The sequence below is a fragment of the Budorcas taxicolor genome, chromosome 7 (assembly GCF_023091745.1).
Source record: "Budorcas taxicolor isolate Tak-1 chromosome 7, Takin1.1, whole genome shotgun sequence".
In the NCBI taxonomy this organism is placed as follows: domain Eukaryota; kingdom Metazoa; phylum Chordata; class Mammalia; order Artiodactyla; family Bovidae; genus Budorcas; species Budorcas taxicolor.
Genome location: NC_068916.1, coordinates 45518979 through 45537697, shown reverse-complemented (window position 1 = coordinate 45537697; position 18719 = coordinate 45518979). Strand labels below are relative to the sequence as shown.

At 38.2% G+C, this 18719-nt stretch overlaps 1 protein-coding gene across 2 annotated transcripts; it reads right to left on the bottom strand.

Annotated features, from left to right (window-relative positions):
* Positions 1 to 829: 829 nt before the first annotated feature.
* UBE2B (ubiquitin conjugating enzyme E2 B) lies at positions 830 to 14954 on the bottom strand. Of its 2 annotated transcripts, XM_052642744.1 has the most exons (7): positions 14795 to 14954; positions 12597 to 12677; positions 10729 to 10754; positions 9663 to 9749; positions 6450 to 6539; positions 4005 to 4093; positions 830 to 2738 (listed from the first exon to the last, which is right to left on the bottom strand). In XM_052642744.1, the coding sequence occupies exons 1-7, from the start codon at positions 14836 to 14838 to the stop codon at positions 2610 to 2612; spliced, it is 546 nt and encodes a 181-aa protein (XP_052498704.1). In that variant the 5' UTR covers positions 14839 to 14954; the 3' UTR covers positions 830 to 2609. The 2 variants fall into 2 exon arrangements, with proteins under 2 accessions (XP_052498704.1, XP_052498705.1); XM_052642745.1 differs by lacking the exon at positions 9663 to 9749 and having other exon boundaries at positions 831 to 2738.
* Between the last annotated feature and the right edge of the window lie 3765 nt (positions 14955 to 18719).

Here is an 18719-nt window from a genome sequence, read left to right as displayed (position 1 = left end):
AAATGGGGTCTGTAAGTCAAGTGCTTTCTATCAGAGACTAGTGTTCCTATGTTCAGACTTGCACATTTTTAAAAAAAGGTGGAAAATGCTGAAAACCTCTTCACTGGATAGATACAAATCCATACAAAACTCTAACTTATGAATTTTCACAAGTTGGGAGGAATATTTAAATTCAGTACAATTTTAAAAACTAAACTCAATCCCTTAATATTTCTTAAGGAATAGTACAGTTACTGGCTAAAAGACCGGACTGCCTGGGTTCAGATAGCAGCTCTATCACATACTGGTTGGTGGCCTTGAGAAAAGTCACTTGATCTGTATCTTAAATTTTCTTATCTGTAATACAATAGGACCCAGCTCATAAGATTACTTGAGTTTGAAGTGTGATCATATGAAAATGCTTAGGATGGTGCCTTGCACAGACAGTATGTGTTAGAAGTACTGTTACAGAGGAATCACACATCACAAATGCACTTAAACGTTAACATGAAATCCAACTTTGTACAAAATGAATAAATTAGTTCTAGCCTCTTGCCATACCATACATCTATAAACTTCACATAGTAAATGTTAAAAGTAAACCTGGTATTCAACCAAATAAGGAATCTGTTCCAAGGCTGAAGAGAAAAACCTGAGTAATTGAAAGATGGAACATCCCTAAGAATTTTCTCCAATAGGAATGGGGACTAGGTATGAGGTTTACGCACATGTGTTGAATTTAGGAATTAGAGCCTATTAATCCGTTGTAAAGTACGATATAATTTCCTTGTAACTATCTAGCAATACTCGAAATTTCTTAGTGTTACTTTTTGGCTGTGCTTCGTAGCATGTGGGACCTCAGTGACCTAACCAGAAACCGAACCTGCACCCCCTGCACTGGAAGCACAGAATGAAACAGGGGAAAGGAAACAGGTTCAGGATGAAAACAGATTTTGAAGCATTATCCAAATAGCATTTAATATATTAAGAGGGGAGACTATCATAGCTACTGCATATTTAATCTAAGAGTCAGTCACTGGATTAAATGTCTCAAGAAACTATAATTTGTTTTAGAGCTGAATATAAAAGTATCACACATTTGATATGATGAAAAACTACCTTTAAATACATCTTTTTTTTGGTGGGGCGGCATAATTCCAGTGAGTGAACTCTCAATTGTATCAAAAGTTCCCTGAGATCATACAGTTATCCCCAGATTTCCCAAGCATTAACTTTTAAAGGGAAACATTAGCACTTCTCCTCCCTAAGCTCTGCTTAATAGAAGCTATAGAAATTGCCCTTCTAAGTCTTGCAGTAGAAAAGAAAATCCATCTTCCAACAGAAAAGATGCTGCTAGCTAACTAAGCTAGTATGAATGTACAAGAAACTTTTGGGGTTAATGAAATAGCTGTTTTAACTACTAGAAAGACTACACAGGTGGTTCAACAGAATTTACTTGTATATTTTCCATTTTCTATACTATTTGAAGGCATAGGATAGCTTGAATTAAGCTTTCTACAAATACTGTGTTTTAAGTTTATCCACTAAACTAAGATGCAGTACAGCTTTTATACAATTTAGGAGATTAAAAAAAAAAAAAAATCTCCACAAGAGAAGGCAACTCAACAGGCCCTGGTATTAAAACATTTTTCCAGAATAAACAGATAGGCAATTGCATTAAAAGGCAGTTTTCAAATATTTAAATTACACTAAGATTCCTTCCTAATATCTGCCTTGTTCAAACCAATGCAACAAATTCTTATATTGTTAATTGTAGGGCATGGATTTTTTTAAAATGTTGATCGTTTTACTTTCTTCATTATCAAAAATCTTTTAAAGTGTTATCAAGCAGCAAAGTAAGTTGCATAAGCTCTCTGCTCAAGGTAGAGGTGCCAATACCCCATGGTGGAGGTGCAAACTGTGAAATCAAAGGGTGCAGTTTAACAGTAAGTAGTGCATGAAGAAACAGTAATAAGTGGCCTAAATACAGAGCTGGACAGAATCAAACCAGTTATACTTGCTCAACTAAAACTAATAAAGGTACATTTAAAATACAGTTTGAGATTATAATTGGTATTCAGAATCAAATCTGAATTTCTTGATAAAATATAAATCTGTTCTTTTGAAACTGGAAATGAAACTATCAATTGATAGAGAGCTAGAGACTTATTAACCCCTCCTACTTAGATAAGGAAATAAGTGACAAAGTCTCTTGCACTGAAGTATGTATTTTAACAGCTTTACATGTAATATTCATATATAAAAAACTTTAAGTGCTTTTCTCCAATTTAAAAATCTAAAGAATTCAAAAATAAGGCATTCAATATTTGAAAAAAGTACAGATTTACAAAATGTGTATATTCTGTCATGAAAACTCCACACCAACATTATACACTTGGAAAAAAATACAAACAGGATATATTACAAATTTATGTAAGCAATAACTTAGTTCACACCATGCAATAAAAAGTACATTAATCAAGATACACAAGCTTTTGTAGGTTCTAAACTGAAGGACTTTTTTTCTGCAGAATCCTTAAAACCTGTGGCACTTAAAATTTGTTAGCCTTTCTACTGAGAGGTAAATTATACACAACAATGATGAAAAAGATTAACAGACCAGTTGTCTATTATGAATCATTCCAGCTTTGTTCAACAATGGCCGAAACTCTTTTCTCATATTCTCGTTTGTTTTCCTGATAAAGCTGTGCTGCCTGACTATTGGCTGGACTATTTGGATTCGGTTCATCCAGCAGAGACTAGAAGGAAAGACATAAGGAAAAACACATATGTAGAGTTATTTCTTTATATTAACACGGGTCAGATATGGAGCACAAAAATTATAGAAAACAGAAATTACTTAATGAAGAAAGAAATTAGTATGTCTCATGTATTTTCAGACCTAAACACTTTAGTTTGATAAAGACAGTAAGAAGTTTCCTATTGCTACAAAACTTCAGTTTTCAAAACAGATAGCTCTCAATTGCCTTAAGACCTCTAATTTCAAAGAAACTGGAAAAGAATAAATATTAATTCAGTATACTGCGATATTAAACGGGAACTAAACAATTTGATTTGGTTAATATACAATGTCTACAAAATACCTCAGCAACTAACATTTTCCAAAGTTAAATTCTATTATTGTGATAGGTTTGCAAATTCCTGGCAGTAAGTTGGGCAGTATACCTTATTTCCTTTAATCAACAAAACATATACACCTAGCAGCAAGGGAATATATTAATAACAGGAAGACTGAAAATACTATTTATGACTCAAATTAAAGCAGAAGTGTGACAGAAAAAACTTGAAGGCCACAAACCAAAATATCACATCTGCTCCTTTCAAATCCATGTAACTAAAACTTGACTCCATCCCAAACCTTCCTCCTAAACTGTCATTCAAGGTCAACTCTGAAATATTCTGCCAGAGTGCTTTGGTGGATAGTTACATTCTTTTCCTTTGAAACAGCATTTCTTGGATGGGGCAAAATGATGCTTTTCTGCACTGCAGTTTCTTGAGGTCCCTATGTTTTTACTAAACAATTATCTTTCTCTCTCCCCAAGATTTTTTCATCTTTCTCCATCACCTCTGGCTATGCTTTCTAGGCATGAATAATATTTGACCGGTGAGGGAATTTCCTGGTGGTCTAGTGGTTATGACTCTGCACTTGCACCACAGGGGGCACGAGTTCTATCTCTGGTTGGGGAACTAAGACCCCAAGGCTGTGAGATGCAGCAAAAAACACCCAAAACCCAAAGAAACAAAACAATATCACTTGATCTGTGAGAACAATTTATACTTTAATTTTATCAGGAAAATGATCATGGATTTGATCCAACATGATCACTAATGAAAAAGCACATCAGTTGTATGAAAATCCTGAGGATTCTGTATGAGGTTTGCCACTGGTAACCTTAGTGTTGGAAGTGTTAGTTTGCTCACTTGGCCTTTAAATTGATCCTAAAAGAGTCAATTATATTCCATAGAATCTTGAAAAATTAAGATGCATTCTAACACATGCTTACCTGAATTGATGTTAAGATAGAAGATACGTCGTATGTTGGACTCCATCTATTCTGAAGGATATCTAAACATATGCTACCATCAGCATATACTGCAAAGACAACACTAAAATTGGTTACATGTTAACTTGGTCATATCTAATAATTAAACAGTAATTTTTTTTTTTTACCACAAACAGAATGCCTGGCTCAGTCAGAAGCCTTGAACACTGGTTAATGACTAAAACTTTCTGTCTCACAGGAAAATCAGTCTCAAACTAACAACTGTTTACCACATACCTTTTGATGAGGAGGCTGAGTAAGTTAAATTTTTTCAACACATAACATATAGCAAATCTGTTTAAATTCCACACTTCTAAATATTCCTAAATAAAGCTCTTGGGGGGGGGGGCTAATTTTTTGAAATAGCAATTCTACTTTAAAAGTAGTAATGATGCACATGCGAAGTTTTATTTACAGCACATTCTCTATCATACTCTCCACAGAAGTGAAAAACTGGAAACCGTGTGTGGTCCCCAGTGAGGGGACTGGATGAGTAACAGTACATCATTAATGGCACATACCACTACTGCTGCCAGAAATGACACACGTCTACCATATGTTAATTAACGCAGAATGACAACCCTAATATATTACATTAATAAGTTTCCAATTACTTATATCATTCCATTTCTTTTAAAGAATCATTTACAAATACTTTAATTTGAAGTATAGGCAGTCACAAAAACGTGTAAGACTCAATGCCAAAATGTAGATATCTGTAAATAGTAGGATTATGAAGGATCTTATTTACCTTCACTTGTACTTTGATTTGTTTTTCCAATAAGTATGCATTCCTCTCATAATAAAAATAAGAATCAAGTGATTACTATTTTAAAAGTTTAACATTTGAGAGTGGATTTTTCCCCCTCTTGATTATGAGAATACAAACAATGAATACAAATTTTTATCCACTTGCCAGATTATGTATGTGTACAATAAATTTACAAAAATAGAATCACTGTTGACAAAGAATAAATGCATTCGAATGTTATCAATACTATCAAATTGTGGAAAGCTTCACAGAACAAGTCTGATCACTCTACATTCAAACAGGAGGAAGTAAGGCCTTTTGGGGGAGAGGAGGTAAATTACACTTAATACTGTCATTCTTCAGGACTCTATCCTTGGTCTTCTTCCATCCTATACCCTTTACACAACCTCTAGGGGCAACTTTATTCATGGCCTCAATTACTATCTATGCGCTAGGTATTTCCAATTGCTAGCGTTAGACCAGATTTAACTCTCAGCTTTAAAGCAACACAGTCAACTGCTTACTGTGTACCCCACAGGAACATCAAACTTAGCAAGTTCAAAGCAAAAATCATAACCTCTGTAAAACCCATAAAAATGCAAAATGATTTTAAAGTTTTGAAGTAGTAACTATTTTTGAGAAGTAATACGGAAGTAAATTAGAAACCAAACATCCATCAACTGCTAAACAAAATCTATTCATACAATGGATTATAATTCAGCAATAAAATGAAGTACAGTTATGTGTTATGAGATGAACCTGAAAACTATGCCAGCTGAAAGAAATTACAAAGGACCACATACATTATATGACACATATATGACTCCACTTATACGCAATGTCCAGAATAAGCAAACCCATATAGAGAAAATAAACCAGTGGTTGCCTATGGCTGGGAGGCAGGAGGATAGGGATGGGGAGTGAATGCTAACAGGAATGGGATTTTTTGGGGAGAGTGATAAAAATGTTCTAAAATTGATTATGGTAATGACTGTACAACTCAGTCAAGGTACTAAAAACCACTAAATTGTACAACTTACATGGGTGAATAGCATAGTATATCAATCTTTTAATAATAAAGATTTTTTTTTTTTAAAGTAAACTAGGAAGTTAACTAAATGAAGTTTTCCACTCATGGTGGGGAAAAAAGGGAAACCATGCTATTAATATGGAGGGATAACAAAAATAACCGAAGGACCTCCTGGTGATCCAGTGGTTGAGACTCCACCCTCCCTATGCAGGGGGCACAGGTTTTATCCCTGGTTAGGGAACTAAGATCCGACATGACACACGGATCAGCCAAAAAAAAAAAAAGAAAAAGGATATTTATTAATTTTACATATAACAGGATCTCAATTTTGAACATTTGTTTGTAGTTTTACAGCTAAACTTTAAGCTACAAATTCTTTTTAGTATCTTTCACATTCTGACAAATAAATAGATATTACTTTTAAAAATCAGAAGTTATTAAAACAAACCTTTCCTCAAATCAGGAACCTTGGTAAGATTCCAGACTAAAGAAGCATGGTTAACACTGACATGGAAGCAACACTGAGAGGTGGGCCCTAACGATGAAAAGCATGGGCAGCACCTAAAAGGATGGAACAATTCTTTCTTCCTCCTATCATTTGCAAAAGCTAAAAAATGCTACTTACCATTTGGATGAAACATTTTGGATAAAAACCTAACAGTTGGCGGTTTATTTGGATATTCTTCAGAAAATTCTATTACTAGTTTAAAAGTACCTAGATAGAAAACAAACCAAAATAATTACAGTAATGACAGCACTTTTCCATCTCGTCACCAATGAATTCCCAACCCTATGCTGGCTTTTGCACAACCACACAAAAATTAATGTCAATTTTGGTTTAGCATATAAAACATACTAAATATACTTCTATTTATGTACTGATAATATACAACATTGGCAAGCATTTTGGGGTACAAGCACTTAACATATACTACTGGTAAGAACACTGTCATATTTTTGGCAGGCAATTCTGCCCTAGCTACCAAACTTTTAAATGCACATTAGAATAACTACAGATAATTTACTATAACTTAGAAGGAGGTGTCAAATGATTTTCAGAGGGGCTAACCATCCTATGACAAAGGACTCAGACTGGAGGGTATGGCCACTAATGTGAAAAAGTCTCTTCTGTTCCCATCATTTAAGTACGTCAAGAATCAGTTAAGCATTAGTGTAACTGTCTACTGTTGGTTATAAACCAATATGGTATATTTTGGTCAGCCTAAATCATTATTTGATGTCAAGAGACAGGCATTAAAAAAAAAAAAATTATGTATTTGTAACAAAGTCAATCTGTTCAGTGTACAAAGAGCTCTCAACTCAAATTACAAATCTATTTAGCAGACACAACCACCATTAATATATAGTTTTATGTTTGTCATTCTGGACTCCTTTTGTGTTTATTCACTATCCAGAGACGTTTTACTTTTGAGGAAATATACCTGAAGGCTCGACAGGTGCTCCAATTACCCACTGTGGGCTTACTCAGTAAGTTGAAGCCTATTCCTAATGAAGTCAATACAAGTTTAAACCATTCAAGATGTCTCCACAAGTTTCTCTCCTTATTTTATCAATTAAACAAACAAACAAAAAACATACTTTCTCAACCTAAATTCTAAACTCATGACTTCAGTCTACCAAGATCAAAGACATGTATTTAGTAAAATATTTAACACTCTATTTTCATTGCTCATATATTCAATATATAACCTCTACCTCTTTAAATTTTTTGTTGTTTGGAAATTTCGGATTAGGGAGGCCAAAGATACAAACAAAATCAAAGGTGATATTTAATTCACGTTCTGATATATTAAGAGGTTCTATGAAATGTATAGTTCATTAGCAAAGAGAGCCTTAAAACCTAATATATTTTTAATACCTAATGTTATATATATATTTTACACTTACTTTTAGTTTTCCTTCATTACAAGATGTACAATGTAAACATTTCAGGTAAACACAAATATGAAACAGCTTTAAGCTTGCTTTTTTCATATTTAGGGGGTCTCTGGACCTCTTTATACTCTTACTCCCAATCACACCAAGCTTCGAATGTGAAGTCACTGAACGTGAAGATGGGAAGAGATGCATGCAACAGCACACCATTTTATGGCATTTCCACCAAAAATTAAAAATATTTAAAAATATTTCAACTTTTTGGTTGGTAAAAATTCCCCTAAAAAAAAAAAAAAAATTCCTCAAATTTTTACACAATCTATTTTCATGATTGGTATAAACTGTCTCCAGCACACCATGTGCTACCACTATTGATATTTGTTGTATTAGAAATGATTATTCAAGGAAATCTTAAAATACTTAACAACTGTAAACTCATTACACATTAACCTAAGTAACATTTAATGAAAATAACTGTATTTCCCCCACCAAGTTAGTGAGAAGTGTAGCACTGTTTATCTGCAAATCTCTTAAATGATTAGCTTAATAGAAAACAGCTGCCCTCTCTCAGCTGCCTCTGCATTCAATCTGTTGCAACATGCTGTTCTGGTTGAGATACATGAAGAAAATCAGGTCTCTTCCAAATATGAAAAGGAAGAAGGAAGGAATATTTTCATAGCCTTTTCAGATAAAGGTAGATATTCTTTTTTGCTGTTACATAAAATAAATGGTAAAAGTTTTTAATGGTTAGCTGCAACATAAAATGTGAAGCCATATAAACTTTTTGCATCACTTATGACTATTGCACATTGCATGTATCTTTTATCCATCCATAATTTCCTAACCATTGGCCATTTGGAAAATACCAGTTCACCGAGTTATCCAAATCATCTAAATGTTGCCATATTTCATTTGATATGCATTTATATACACCAGGGCTTCCCTCATAGCTCAGTCAGTCAAGAATCTGCCTGCAATGCAGGAGACCTAGGTTTAATTTCTGGGTTGGGAAGATCCCCTGGAGAAGGAAATGGCAACCCACTCCAGTATTCTTGCTTGGAGAATACCAAGGACAGAGGAGCCTGGCAGGCTACAGTACATGGGGTCGCAAGAGTCGGACATGACTTAGCGACTAAAGAGGAAGAGATATACATCATCAAAAACAAAGTCACAACCGGTAATACCATCTACTAATCTCATCAGAGAAAAAAGTATTGGGAAACCATAATTTTATCAGCAGCAACAAATCCTGTCAGTCACTTTCCTCGACTTAATTTAAAATCTTCCCTGGTGGCTCAGATAGTAAAGAATCTGCCTGCAATGTGGGATACCCAGGTTTGACCCCTGGGTCAGAAGATCCCCTGGAAAAGGGAATGGCTATCCACTCCAGTTTTCCTGCCTAGAGAATTCCATGGACAGAGGAGCCTGGCGAGCCATAGTCCACAGAGTCACCAAGAGTCAGACATGACTGAGCAACTAACACTTTCACTAAGAATATGGCAACCAAATACATACTCAAATCTAAATAACCAAAGTTTGCCAGTCATTCTTTCAAGTAAAAATGTTCCACGAAAAAAGCAGTAATTCAAGTTGCAACTCAACTGCAGAAATGGCTTTCCCTCCAACCACCAAACTGGTATGCAAGGAAGTGCTGTATGCATACTTCCAACTTCATCAAGCAGAACATCAGAAAGCAGCATACTCAATGGTCAGAGTTTAGCAATATTAGTAATTCCCACTTTTTCATCAAAACATTTTAAAGTGAAACTGACATCTTTTATTAAAAAAATGCGAAAAATACGACTCCAAGCACAGTTTGCTGCCACTGACTTGGTATGTGCCAAGGCACTAAATTGCTTAGGGCCAGTTTTAGTCACTAATGCTTTTGTACCATCAGTGCTATGTTAATACAATAAAAAAGGTAGGGAAAAAAAAGCCTTACTATTGCTATGAAGACAGTTTTGATCACAGGAAACCCCTGAAAAGGTCTCAGGAAACTTAAAGAGCTTGTGGACCACCCGTGAGTATCCTTGGTACAGAGTAAAAAGCAGAACCCCTTGAGTACCTTTCTTCAACTCCTTACCCCTCCCCACCATCTAGAGGTAACCACTGATAGCAGTATGGTATACAAGCCTTTACACACACACACACTTGCATGTATGCTAGTCAGTAAAACTGTGGTTATTGTAACATATGTTCTGCAACTTTTTTGTCTCCTCAAACATACAACCAGATCTACCTTATTCTTTAATAGGTACATAATATTCTACAGTCTAGATGTTTAATAATTTGCTTAACCATTTCTCCTACTGAACATTCAGGTTTTCTCCTTAAAAATACTTCTGCAATAATTATTTGTATAAATAACCTTGATGGGTTAATTCTGGAGCCACTGTGATAACTCAGACAAATCTATTTAACACATTTTAAAAATTCATACTATATTAGGGAAACTTTAAGTATCTGGTTAAAATCAATTTAATAAGTTCAACTATAAATACACTTTAGAACAAGTTTTCCATTTTTCTGGCTCTTGGATAAATACTGAATTTAAGATGCAAAAGATTCTGTAGAATGCTAACTATTTACAGGTGTCAAAAGATAGCTGTTAAGTGAAACTACTGGCAGTTACACACAATTAAGCGCACTGATCAACATATATAAAGTGAAAAATGCATGATTATTACTCTTCTGATGTTTACCTCAGAGACACCTTTAGCATGCTATGAGGTCATTTAAATTTAAAACTATTCTCAACATAGACCCCACCACATAGGCCTACAGTTCAAGAGCCAATACAAAAGTAACAGAAAGAACTAGCAATGAAGGTGATCAACCTGACATGGGAAGAAAGTTCTTTGTAAGCTATAAATTCTCAGTAGCATTATTTAGTTTTAATCTGATCTATTATTAATAGAAAATAGCCTTAACTAGATAGATTGGTGTTATAATTTTCTACTTAAAAGAAACCTCTTAATACTATAGAAAACATATTGAGAATGACTTACCATCTTCAAAGGGTGTCCCTTCTGGTCTGAAAACAAGAAGATTTTTGATTAAAAAAAGTTTTTTCTTTCTGCTTTTTCCTGATTTTCATAGTGGAGAGGATAAACTCAAACAAAAGAAAGAGGAGCTCATTCTGCTAATTTGTGGAGTATTTATTGTTAATTTGATATCACCTTAGCCCTGGATTTTTATTTATATACACATAAAAGGGGCTTCCTTGGTGGCTCAGACAGTAAAGAATCTGCCTGCAATGCGGGAGACCCAGGTTGGATCCCTGGGTTGGGAAGAGTCCCTGGAGAAGGGAATGGCTAACCACTCCAGTATTCTTGCCTGGAGAACTGCACAGACAGTGGAGCCTGGTGGGCTATAGACCATGGGGTCACAAAGAGTCAGATACAACTGAGCAACTAACAATAACAAACACAAGACATAAATAGTAACTTTCATTTTCCAAGTGTTCCTTTTAGAATGGTTTTACAAAAAACAAAAGAAACTTGCCATAATTTTAGCACAAAAAAATTCAGTTCATAAATATCAATCCTTTTGTAAATATATGTATTCTTAACAGAAAAATTCCTATTTTCTTAAATATATATTTCAATAAAATGGAAGTCAATACCCTTTAAGATAATTATGATACCAAAGTATCCTGCTTTTCAAAAGAGAAATAGCTCTTGTTCAACTCAACTAAATTTATCTGATGTCACCAAGAATGCCAGTTTCTTTTGTCCACGTCTTTTCATTGTACCATATCCCTATCTCATCTTTCCTAAGCAGCAACCTCAAGTTTATTTTTTTTAAGTTTGTTTTTTTAATTGATTTACAAAGCTGGGTTGGTAAGGTTTAATTATTATTTGCAAGGTACATTCAAGATCTCAAAGACGCATGCTAACACCCTGAATTTAATATTACTTTACTTTAGAAGGGTGAACTACACTCATTTTCCCCACTAATTTTTAATGTAGACTCTTAAAATGGAGTCAACGGAAATTCAGAATTCTGTTTACAGAAGAGTTCCTTTTACGTTTTAGTGCAAAACCCTAGTATAAAAAGAGCAACAAAAGAGATTTCCCTGGAGGTCTAGAAGTCAAGAATCCACTTGCCAATGCAAGAGACATAGGTTCAATCCCTGGTCTGGGAAGATCCCCCAAGCAGAGGAGCAGCTAAGCCCATGGGCCACAGCTACTAAACCCATGCACTCTAGGGCCCTCATGCCACAACTACTGAGCCCGTGTGCTGCAACTACGGAAGCCTGAAGGCCTCGCTCTGCAGCAAGAGAAGCCACTGCAATGAGAAGTCAGGGCACTGTAACTAGCAAGAGTCCACACACAGCAAAAAATAATAAAGAAAATAAAATTTTTTTAAAGAGTGAAAGAAGATAAAATTCAGTTCAGGAAAACCAAAGAAAGAGCATGAAGAAATAACGCTCTTATACAAATACGCCTACATGCAATATATACTATATGTAAAATATAAGACTGCACCTTGAAAGGCTCCATACAGTTATTTCACATTAAGCTGTGAAACATTTTTAATGTAAATTCTTACTATGGTGGAAGTTATCAACATTTTTGGTTCCTACTCTTTTTACAGTTCTAGTAGAATGCATACTAAGCATTTGCTTGGCACATTTTGTACAAACTAACTTATCATTCTCCTGTAGTCTCAAATGATATTTTTATCAAATAAAACCCACTGATTATAAAATCAAATTTTATGTGACTGCCAAAACTCTATCAGAATTTTTTTTTAATCTTACAGTTTCTGTAAGATCCCTCATCCCTAGGAAAGCTTCCTTTCCTAGCTGTTATACATTCAATTTTCTTAAAAGAATCACCATACCTACCATTTGTTATTTCTTTCAACTCACCCAAATATAACTGCATTCCACTGCATGATGTTGTTTTCAGATGGTGCGCCACTGACACCCACAGGTGGGTCCTCTTGCAATCTAGAAATCCAGAATAGAAATTTTAAAAGTTGAACATTAAGGCCACTAAGAAGGCCAGTCAAACATCTTTCAACCATCTACTTTGAGAAACAAACTAAATCCATTTTCTTGTTGTGCTGAGCTGGAATAAACCATACCACTTTAAATGGCTTGGGAGTCATCCCTCTTCAAATATAACCAAGGTTAAGATATCTGTTCAAGAACTACTTTTAACAATAACAACAAAGGATAAACCTCAAGTGTAAAAAAACACTATTTACTCAACTATCAATTTTGCTACTGTAAACATACAAAGGCTGTGTGAGTCCTAACCAAAGCTCCTTGGGCAACATGGCCACCAAAAAAACTCCCCCCGCAAACAAAATATAAAGACCCCACCTCAGTGTAAACATTAAATGACTGAAAAACACTTGCATCCAGTTTAATCAGCAAACTAGTTTTGGGCAGTAGAACTACTTTATTCCATTTGCGTTAGCAGCAGCTTTTAGAGTAAGCAAAGCTCTGGCTAGGTTTTCCCTCAGTCCCTATTTTAAAAGCTCTGCACCAATACTGCATTTTACCTCTCAGATCATGCGCCCATATACAGAGCTACCTTCCAACACCTGTTACAAACTCTTGCAAAAGAAGACCCTTGGAAAACTACCGAAGGTGCCAAGCACACAACTCAGAATTAAGCAGAGAACTGCAATGAGAAACCAGGGTACCAAAGGCCAGGAACCTCGAAATTTTATTACTGGAATTTCACTCATGGGAGCTAACCTGAAATCTATGGTTTCAAGCTGTAGAAACCGAGTTTTGCACAAAAAGGAGTATCTCCTTTTAAAACTGTCATCTCAGGAAAAAAATAAAGTAAACGCGACACTAAATATATATATATATACACACACACACACACACACATAAACACATCGTCATGTGGTATGATTCTTGGAATCAGTCCCCCCAAAATGGCTTTTAGTCAACCTCAAGCAGTACAGGCCATGACGAAAAGAAGAATCCTTGGAAGATACGCTGCGTGATATCGCCCACCAAAGATAAAGGCTAAGTTACCAATACACTCAAGGCCAAACTGGGCAAAGCCCCAAACAATGGCTTCCAAGTGCCTCATTTAAAGGTTTACAATGAAGTTGAGAGGTTACTTCCTGATAAGCCAATCCAAGTTTTTACACTGGATTTTTTCTCTCGAGCAGGGCAGGTCTCCCTAGAAAAACACTTATAAATGCGCACGGGAGCGTAACGCTAAGTTTTCTTGGTTATTTTCTTCTCCGTACCTGTAAGCATTCAAAGTAAAACAACTGGGGGGAAAAAAGTCACTTCCTCCTCATCAACCCTAACATCTAACAAAACCCTATTTTACAAAGGAGGCTCAGGGAGTATCAGCTTAGCCCCAGCCTCCAGAAAGGCATTTTTCCAGACTTTGGAGGCTATAGATAGGTCTTTATACACCAGGCCACAGAGCTGAGTTCCAGAAAGCACTGGCAGCCGGGTTTGCCAGCCCGAATCGCAGCCCTCTAAGCCAGTTCTCAAGGTCCTTTCAGGCGGGCGGGGAGGGGTTGGGGGGGAAGAGTCGGGTTTCGGAGGATGGGTTAACAACCTCCGGCCCTCGCGCATCAGACCCCACCCTCACTGCAGAAAGAATGGGGAGGGAGGCGGGGGTTGGCCCCAACCCTGGCAGTCGGAGAAGACGGCAAGGCCATCGAACAAAGCTGACTGGTGTAGCTAGCGGTGGAAAGGCTTCTGCAAGGGCTCGCTCTTAGGGCAGAGAGAAGAGGCACCGCAGGGTGCAGAGGCGAAGGATGAGATTTGAAAGCTAGGGCGAGGTATCAGGCAACTGGCCGCAGTGGGCAGCAGGGAATCGTAGGACAGACCATAGCCATCTTTTTACTTTTTTGTGGGGGTAGGGTGGTGGTGAGGAAGTATCAAAATTTCTTACGTAGGACAAGTGAACAACCAAGGAGAAGAGAGTGCTAAAGCGGGGCTGGAACTGGGCTTCCGTCTGTCCCCCTGGGCCCAGAGCAGCCCTCTTAGGGTTAAGAGGGGAAGGTGTCCCGGATCCCCACCCTAGCCCCGGAGCTTCGGGGAGGAGTCGTCATTCAGGCGAAAATGAAGGCCCTTACCGCTTGAAATCCCGCATAAGCCTCCTCCGGGCCGGGGTCGACATGCTCCCCAGCAGCCCCGCGGTCAGTCTGAAAGAAAAGAGTCCCGCGCAGCCCCCCCACCCCTCGGCGCGGCGGCCGAATCACTGTGGGTCACCGCCGCCGCTGCCGAGGTTGCACAAACAACCCTGCAATGACGTCTCCCTCCGCCGCCTCCAGATCCCTCCGCCCTCCGCCGGTACCATGCAGTGAGGGGTGGGGGAGAAGGGAATGGGACGTAGGAGAGCTAGTTACGGGGGCCCTTCAGCAGGGACCTTATCCCTTCTGTCTCCTTGAACGAATTGACCAATTACTGTTCCTTATGTTCAGACTGGAGGTTGTGATTAAGAAGTACCGAAACTGAAACAACACCAACCCGTCTCCCCCTCTTTCACTAGTTTAGGCTCAGCCGGGTGGGGAGAGAGGGACGCATCCGGGGCCAGAGATTTCAGGGAAAGGAGGTAGGATGACGTAAGATCACGTGACTGCCGGCGGCGTTGTCAACAATCCACCTCCGAGGGGGAGGGGACGAAGTATCTAGAACCACGTGTCCCTATGACGCCACTAGGACGGATCACGTGAGGGCGTCTCCTGGATCTACCTTTCAGCCGTCTTTCAGCCCGGTAGTTAAATTTATGGGCTGAGGGCTGGTATGCACTTTTATGTTTTTTCTCCATTTTGTCCTATGGACAGCTATTGATGAGATTGTGTCGGAAGCAGTAGTTTGTTTTGCTTCTTAAATCTTTAAAATAGAGCCCCAAATAATTTGGATTTAAAACTCCCCTCTGGTTGGCTCAATGGCTTATCAAATCGGGCATCTGAGGAAAAGTGAAGGGACCTCCGTTTTCCTCAGCTGAATGCAGAGGCCCATACAAAGCGAAATCCCCTGAAATGCTTCCTTAGGGCCACCAAATATTACTGTATGAGCATTGCAGTGTGTTTCCAGGGTTGGCGATGCTGGGCAGAGATGAAAGAACGATGTGCAGATTGTTTAATGTTTGTTTACAATCCCCACAGATTACGGAATTTTGTTTATCCTTTATGAGTCTGCTCTTATTTGAGGCTTTGTGTCAGAGTCCTTGGATTGGTCTACAGTGGGGTACCATTGTATTTGTCAAGAAATGTGCAGGTTTGATCATAGAGAGTGTGTATAAAGAGAGTGTAGGTGACTAGTTGCCAAACCTAAAAGTTTGACTCACATGTCGGGGAGAGATCATGCAGACGTGGATAGGGGTTGTATATCTAGCCTGAGTAATTTTTTTCAGATTTTCAACACTAGTAAGTTAATGGCCTGAAACGTCCCCCACCGGGGCTCAGAGATATTGGCCGTTGGAATTCTGACATTATTTCTAGTCATTGAGTTCCCTTCCTCTATCGCCTCCAATTCTGTTCTAAAAGACTTTTTTTTGGCTGAACCCTGAGCTCTTTAAGTCCATTTGGGTGATTCCTCAACCCAAGGTGTTACAGTAAGACAGAATGAGGAATATGGCATTGGGCATACTTTCATTGAACTATAAAGGGTTAATTTCCCCTACTTTTCTGGTACCTCTCTTTCTTCAATCCCTGAATTCTTTCTCTTGCTTTTATTAAATGCCTTGGTAGTCAAGTTAGCCAGATCTAATACTTGATAGATACCCACCGACAAATGTAATTCTCTAAGTCAAAAAGTTATTTTCTTATTTTCATTTTTTTGCCATAGCAATCCCTATAGCTAAGGATGGAGACATACTGTTAGGGTTACCTACAGTGAAATGCTAAATTTTTTTTTTTAATCTGTCGTGTCATTTGTTTAGCAATTATAGTTGTTTTGGAAATCTACAGTTCATGGTTTTCCAGAATGAAGTAATGCTTTCGATCAAATCAAGTAAGTATCATTAAAGTCCGAGAGCTTTATTGTATAAGCAAGAATCATACGTTGTCCTGGTTACCAACCCTGTCATAACCTAGTTGTAGAAAGGATAGTTTTAAGGCTATAATTTATAGTGTAGACTCAGTTGCTCTAGATTGTGAGCTCACTGAGAGCAGGGACTCTGATTCATGCTTTGATCCTTGACAACACTATAAGTCAACAACAAATATTTAATACATGTGCTTTACAAGTCTGAGTCCAGTATAAGATTTACTATGATACTCATAGAAAATATAACATAGTTGAATAACTTTTCAAAAGGAAAGACAAATTTGAATATTTTTATGGTGATAAGCAAAAACCATGACCACATTTCTTTCCCCTCCGTCTCTCAAAATAAGCTGTCGCAACATAGAAACACTTAGGAATGTTTTAAAATATCAATTTCTTTACCCTAACTCATTTAAATCAGGATCTCTGGGGGTGGGGCCTTTTAACAAGCTCTCTAGGTGTGATTTTTAATGTGCATGTTGGGGTAAGACCAACTGGACTAGAATTTATTGGATAATAATGACGCCTTCTCTTATTTAAAAGCAAAGTGAGATTTGGCCTCTTACGCTTTTTTTTTTTTTTTTTTTTTAAACAGGAAAATGAAAGCCGTAACGAAAACAGCACTGCCTGGGCACTTCCAGTGGTATTCTTTTTATTCATTGGAGGCTGTCACTCGATCCGAACCCCATGTCTAGTTCTTAGGCAATTAAGATTCTGGGAGGTGGGGTGCCTTGTATGTCACTATATTTTGTGGTGGAGCCCTTTGAATTATTTGCCTTTTCAAAGAGGGCCTTGAACGAGTTTTGACGTGTAGAAAGGGAATTTTTTAAAGAGGCTCACTATGAGTTGAAGAAAAAAAATTTAAGCATATAAGAGGTGTTCAAGAAATGTTCTTATGAATCGTCTTATCCCTGTTTTAAGGATGAATGTCGACAGCTGAGGTCAAACACAGATTATGCAATATTAAGATAACTAGGTAACTTAGAAAACTATAATTTTACAAGACTTCCTTGGAAGTGTCGTTTTACAAGAAGTCTCTACCTGTGACACCAAGCATCCTTTTAGGATCCAGCACAAGCAGCAAGTGTTCTCGGGCCTGCGGGCGTCTAAGATGCAGGTCGGATAAACTTCCACCCCGGCTCCCCTTCCCTAGAGGATTTGCAGTCTCTCGAGCTTTTGCCAAAATATGATCGTCCCCTCTTGCTGCTCAGAACCAACCTTCTGTCGTGGCCCCAGTTTGATCGACAGCTGCTCGTATTACCGACCTCCACCCGCAGGGAAGCTTCCAGTTAGCCTCCACGGGGACTCGCGTCCGCTCGTTCCCATTTTTCCTTCCGGGTCGGGCCTGGCCGGTTTCCCGGTCTTGCGCAGTAGACCCCAAGCTAGTGACCTGCTGCACCGTTGCTATGGTAGTAGGCAGTGGGGAGCTAGCAAGCTAGGTAGGGTGGGAGTCGCTGTGACTGCACTGAGACAGGCTGGCAGGATCACAGAATGGGCTGAGGGAGCGGCGGCTGCCCGGACGAGGTCGACGGTGGGGAAAGGGGCGCGGCACTGGTCTGGGACCCTAAGACTCCTGGTTTGAGGAGTGCGCGGGAGCGAGGTTTTCTTGGGCCCCGGGACCTGATCTGTTGGTGACCGCAGCTTTGCGGAAAACATATATTTGATGGGGCTTGACGAGACGTGTGGGGACCCTACCCATGATGAATAGGTGACATGTAGTGAGAGCATCTTAAATCTTGGTGGAAATGATGGAGACAGTAGGAAGTTCCCCCAAGTTCTGGTGGTGGCCGAAGTCACATAAGGACACCTTGCTGGCGAACTGGCAGAGTTCCCAGAGACAAACAGGACTCGTGGAAAAGATTCCTAGTTTTCCGTTTTCCGTAATTTAAAGTATTAGTTTATTGTGATATTGCATTATCCACCTTGAATAAATAAAGGTATGAATGTTTAATCTTCTCCCCCCCCCACACACCCTTTTTTTCCATAAAGAAAAAACCGGGCTTCAAA

Coding starts and splice junctions, on each gene's coding strand:
- UBE2B (XM_052642744.1), bottom strand. CDS start 14,838: ATGTCGACCCCGGCCCGGAGGAGGCTTATGCGGGATTTCAAGCG. Junction 9,750..10,728: donor AGGGACACCCTTTGAAGATG/GTAAGTCATTCT, acceptor CTCTGTACCAAG/GATACTCACGGGTGGTCCAC. Junction 6,540..9,662: donor AAACTGTCTTCATAGCAATA/GTAAGGCTTTTT, acceptor TTTTCTATCTAG/GTACTTTTAAACTAGTAATA.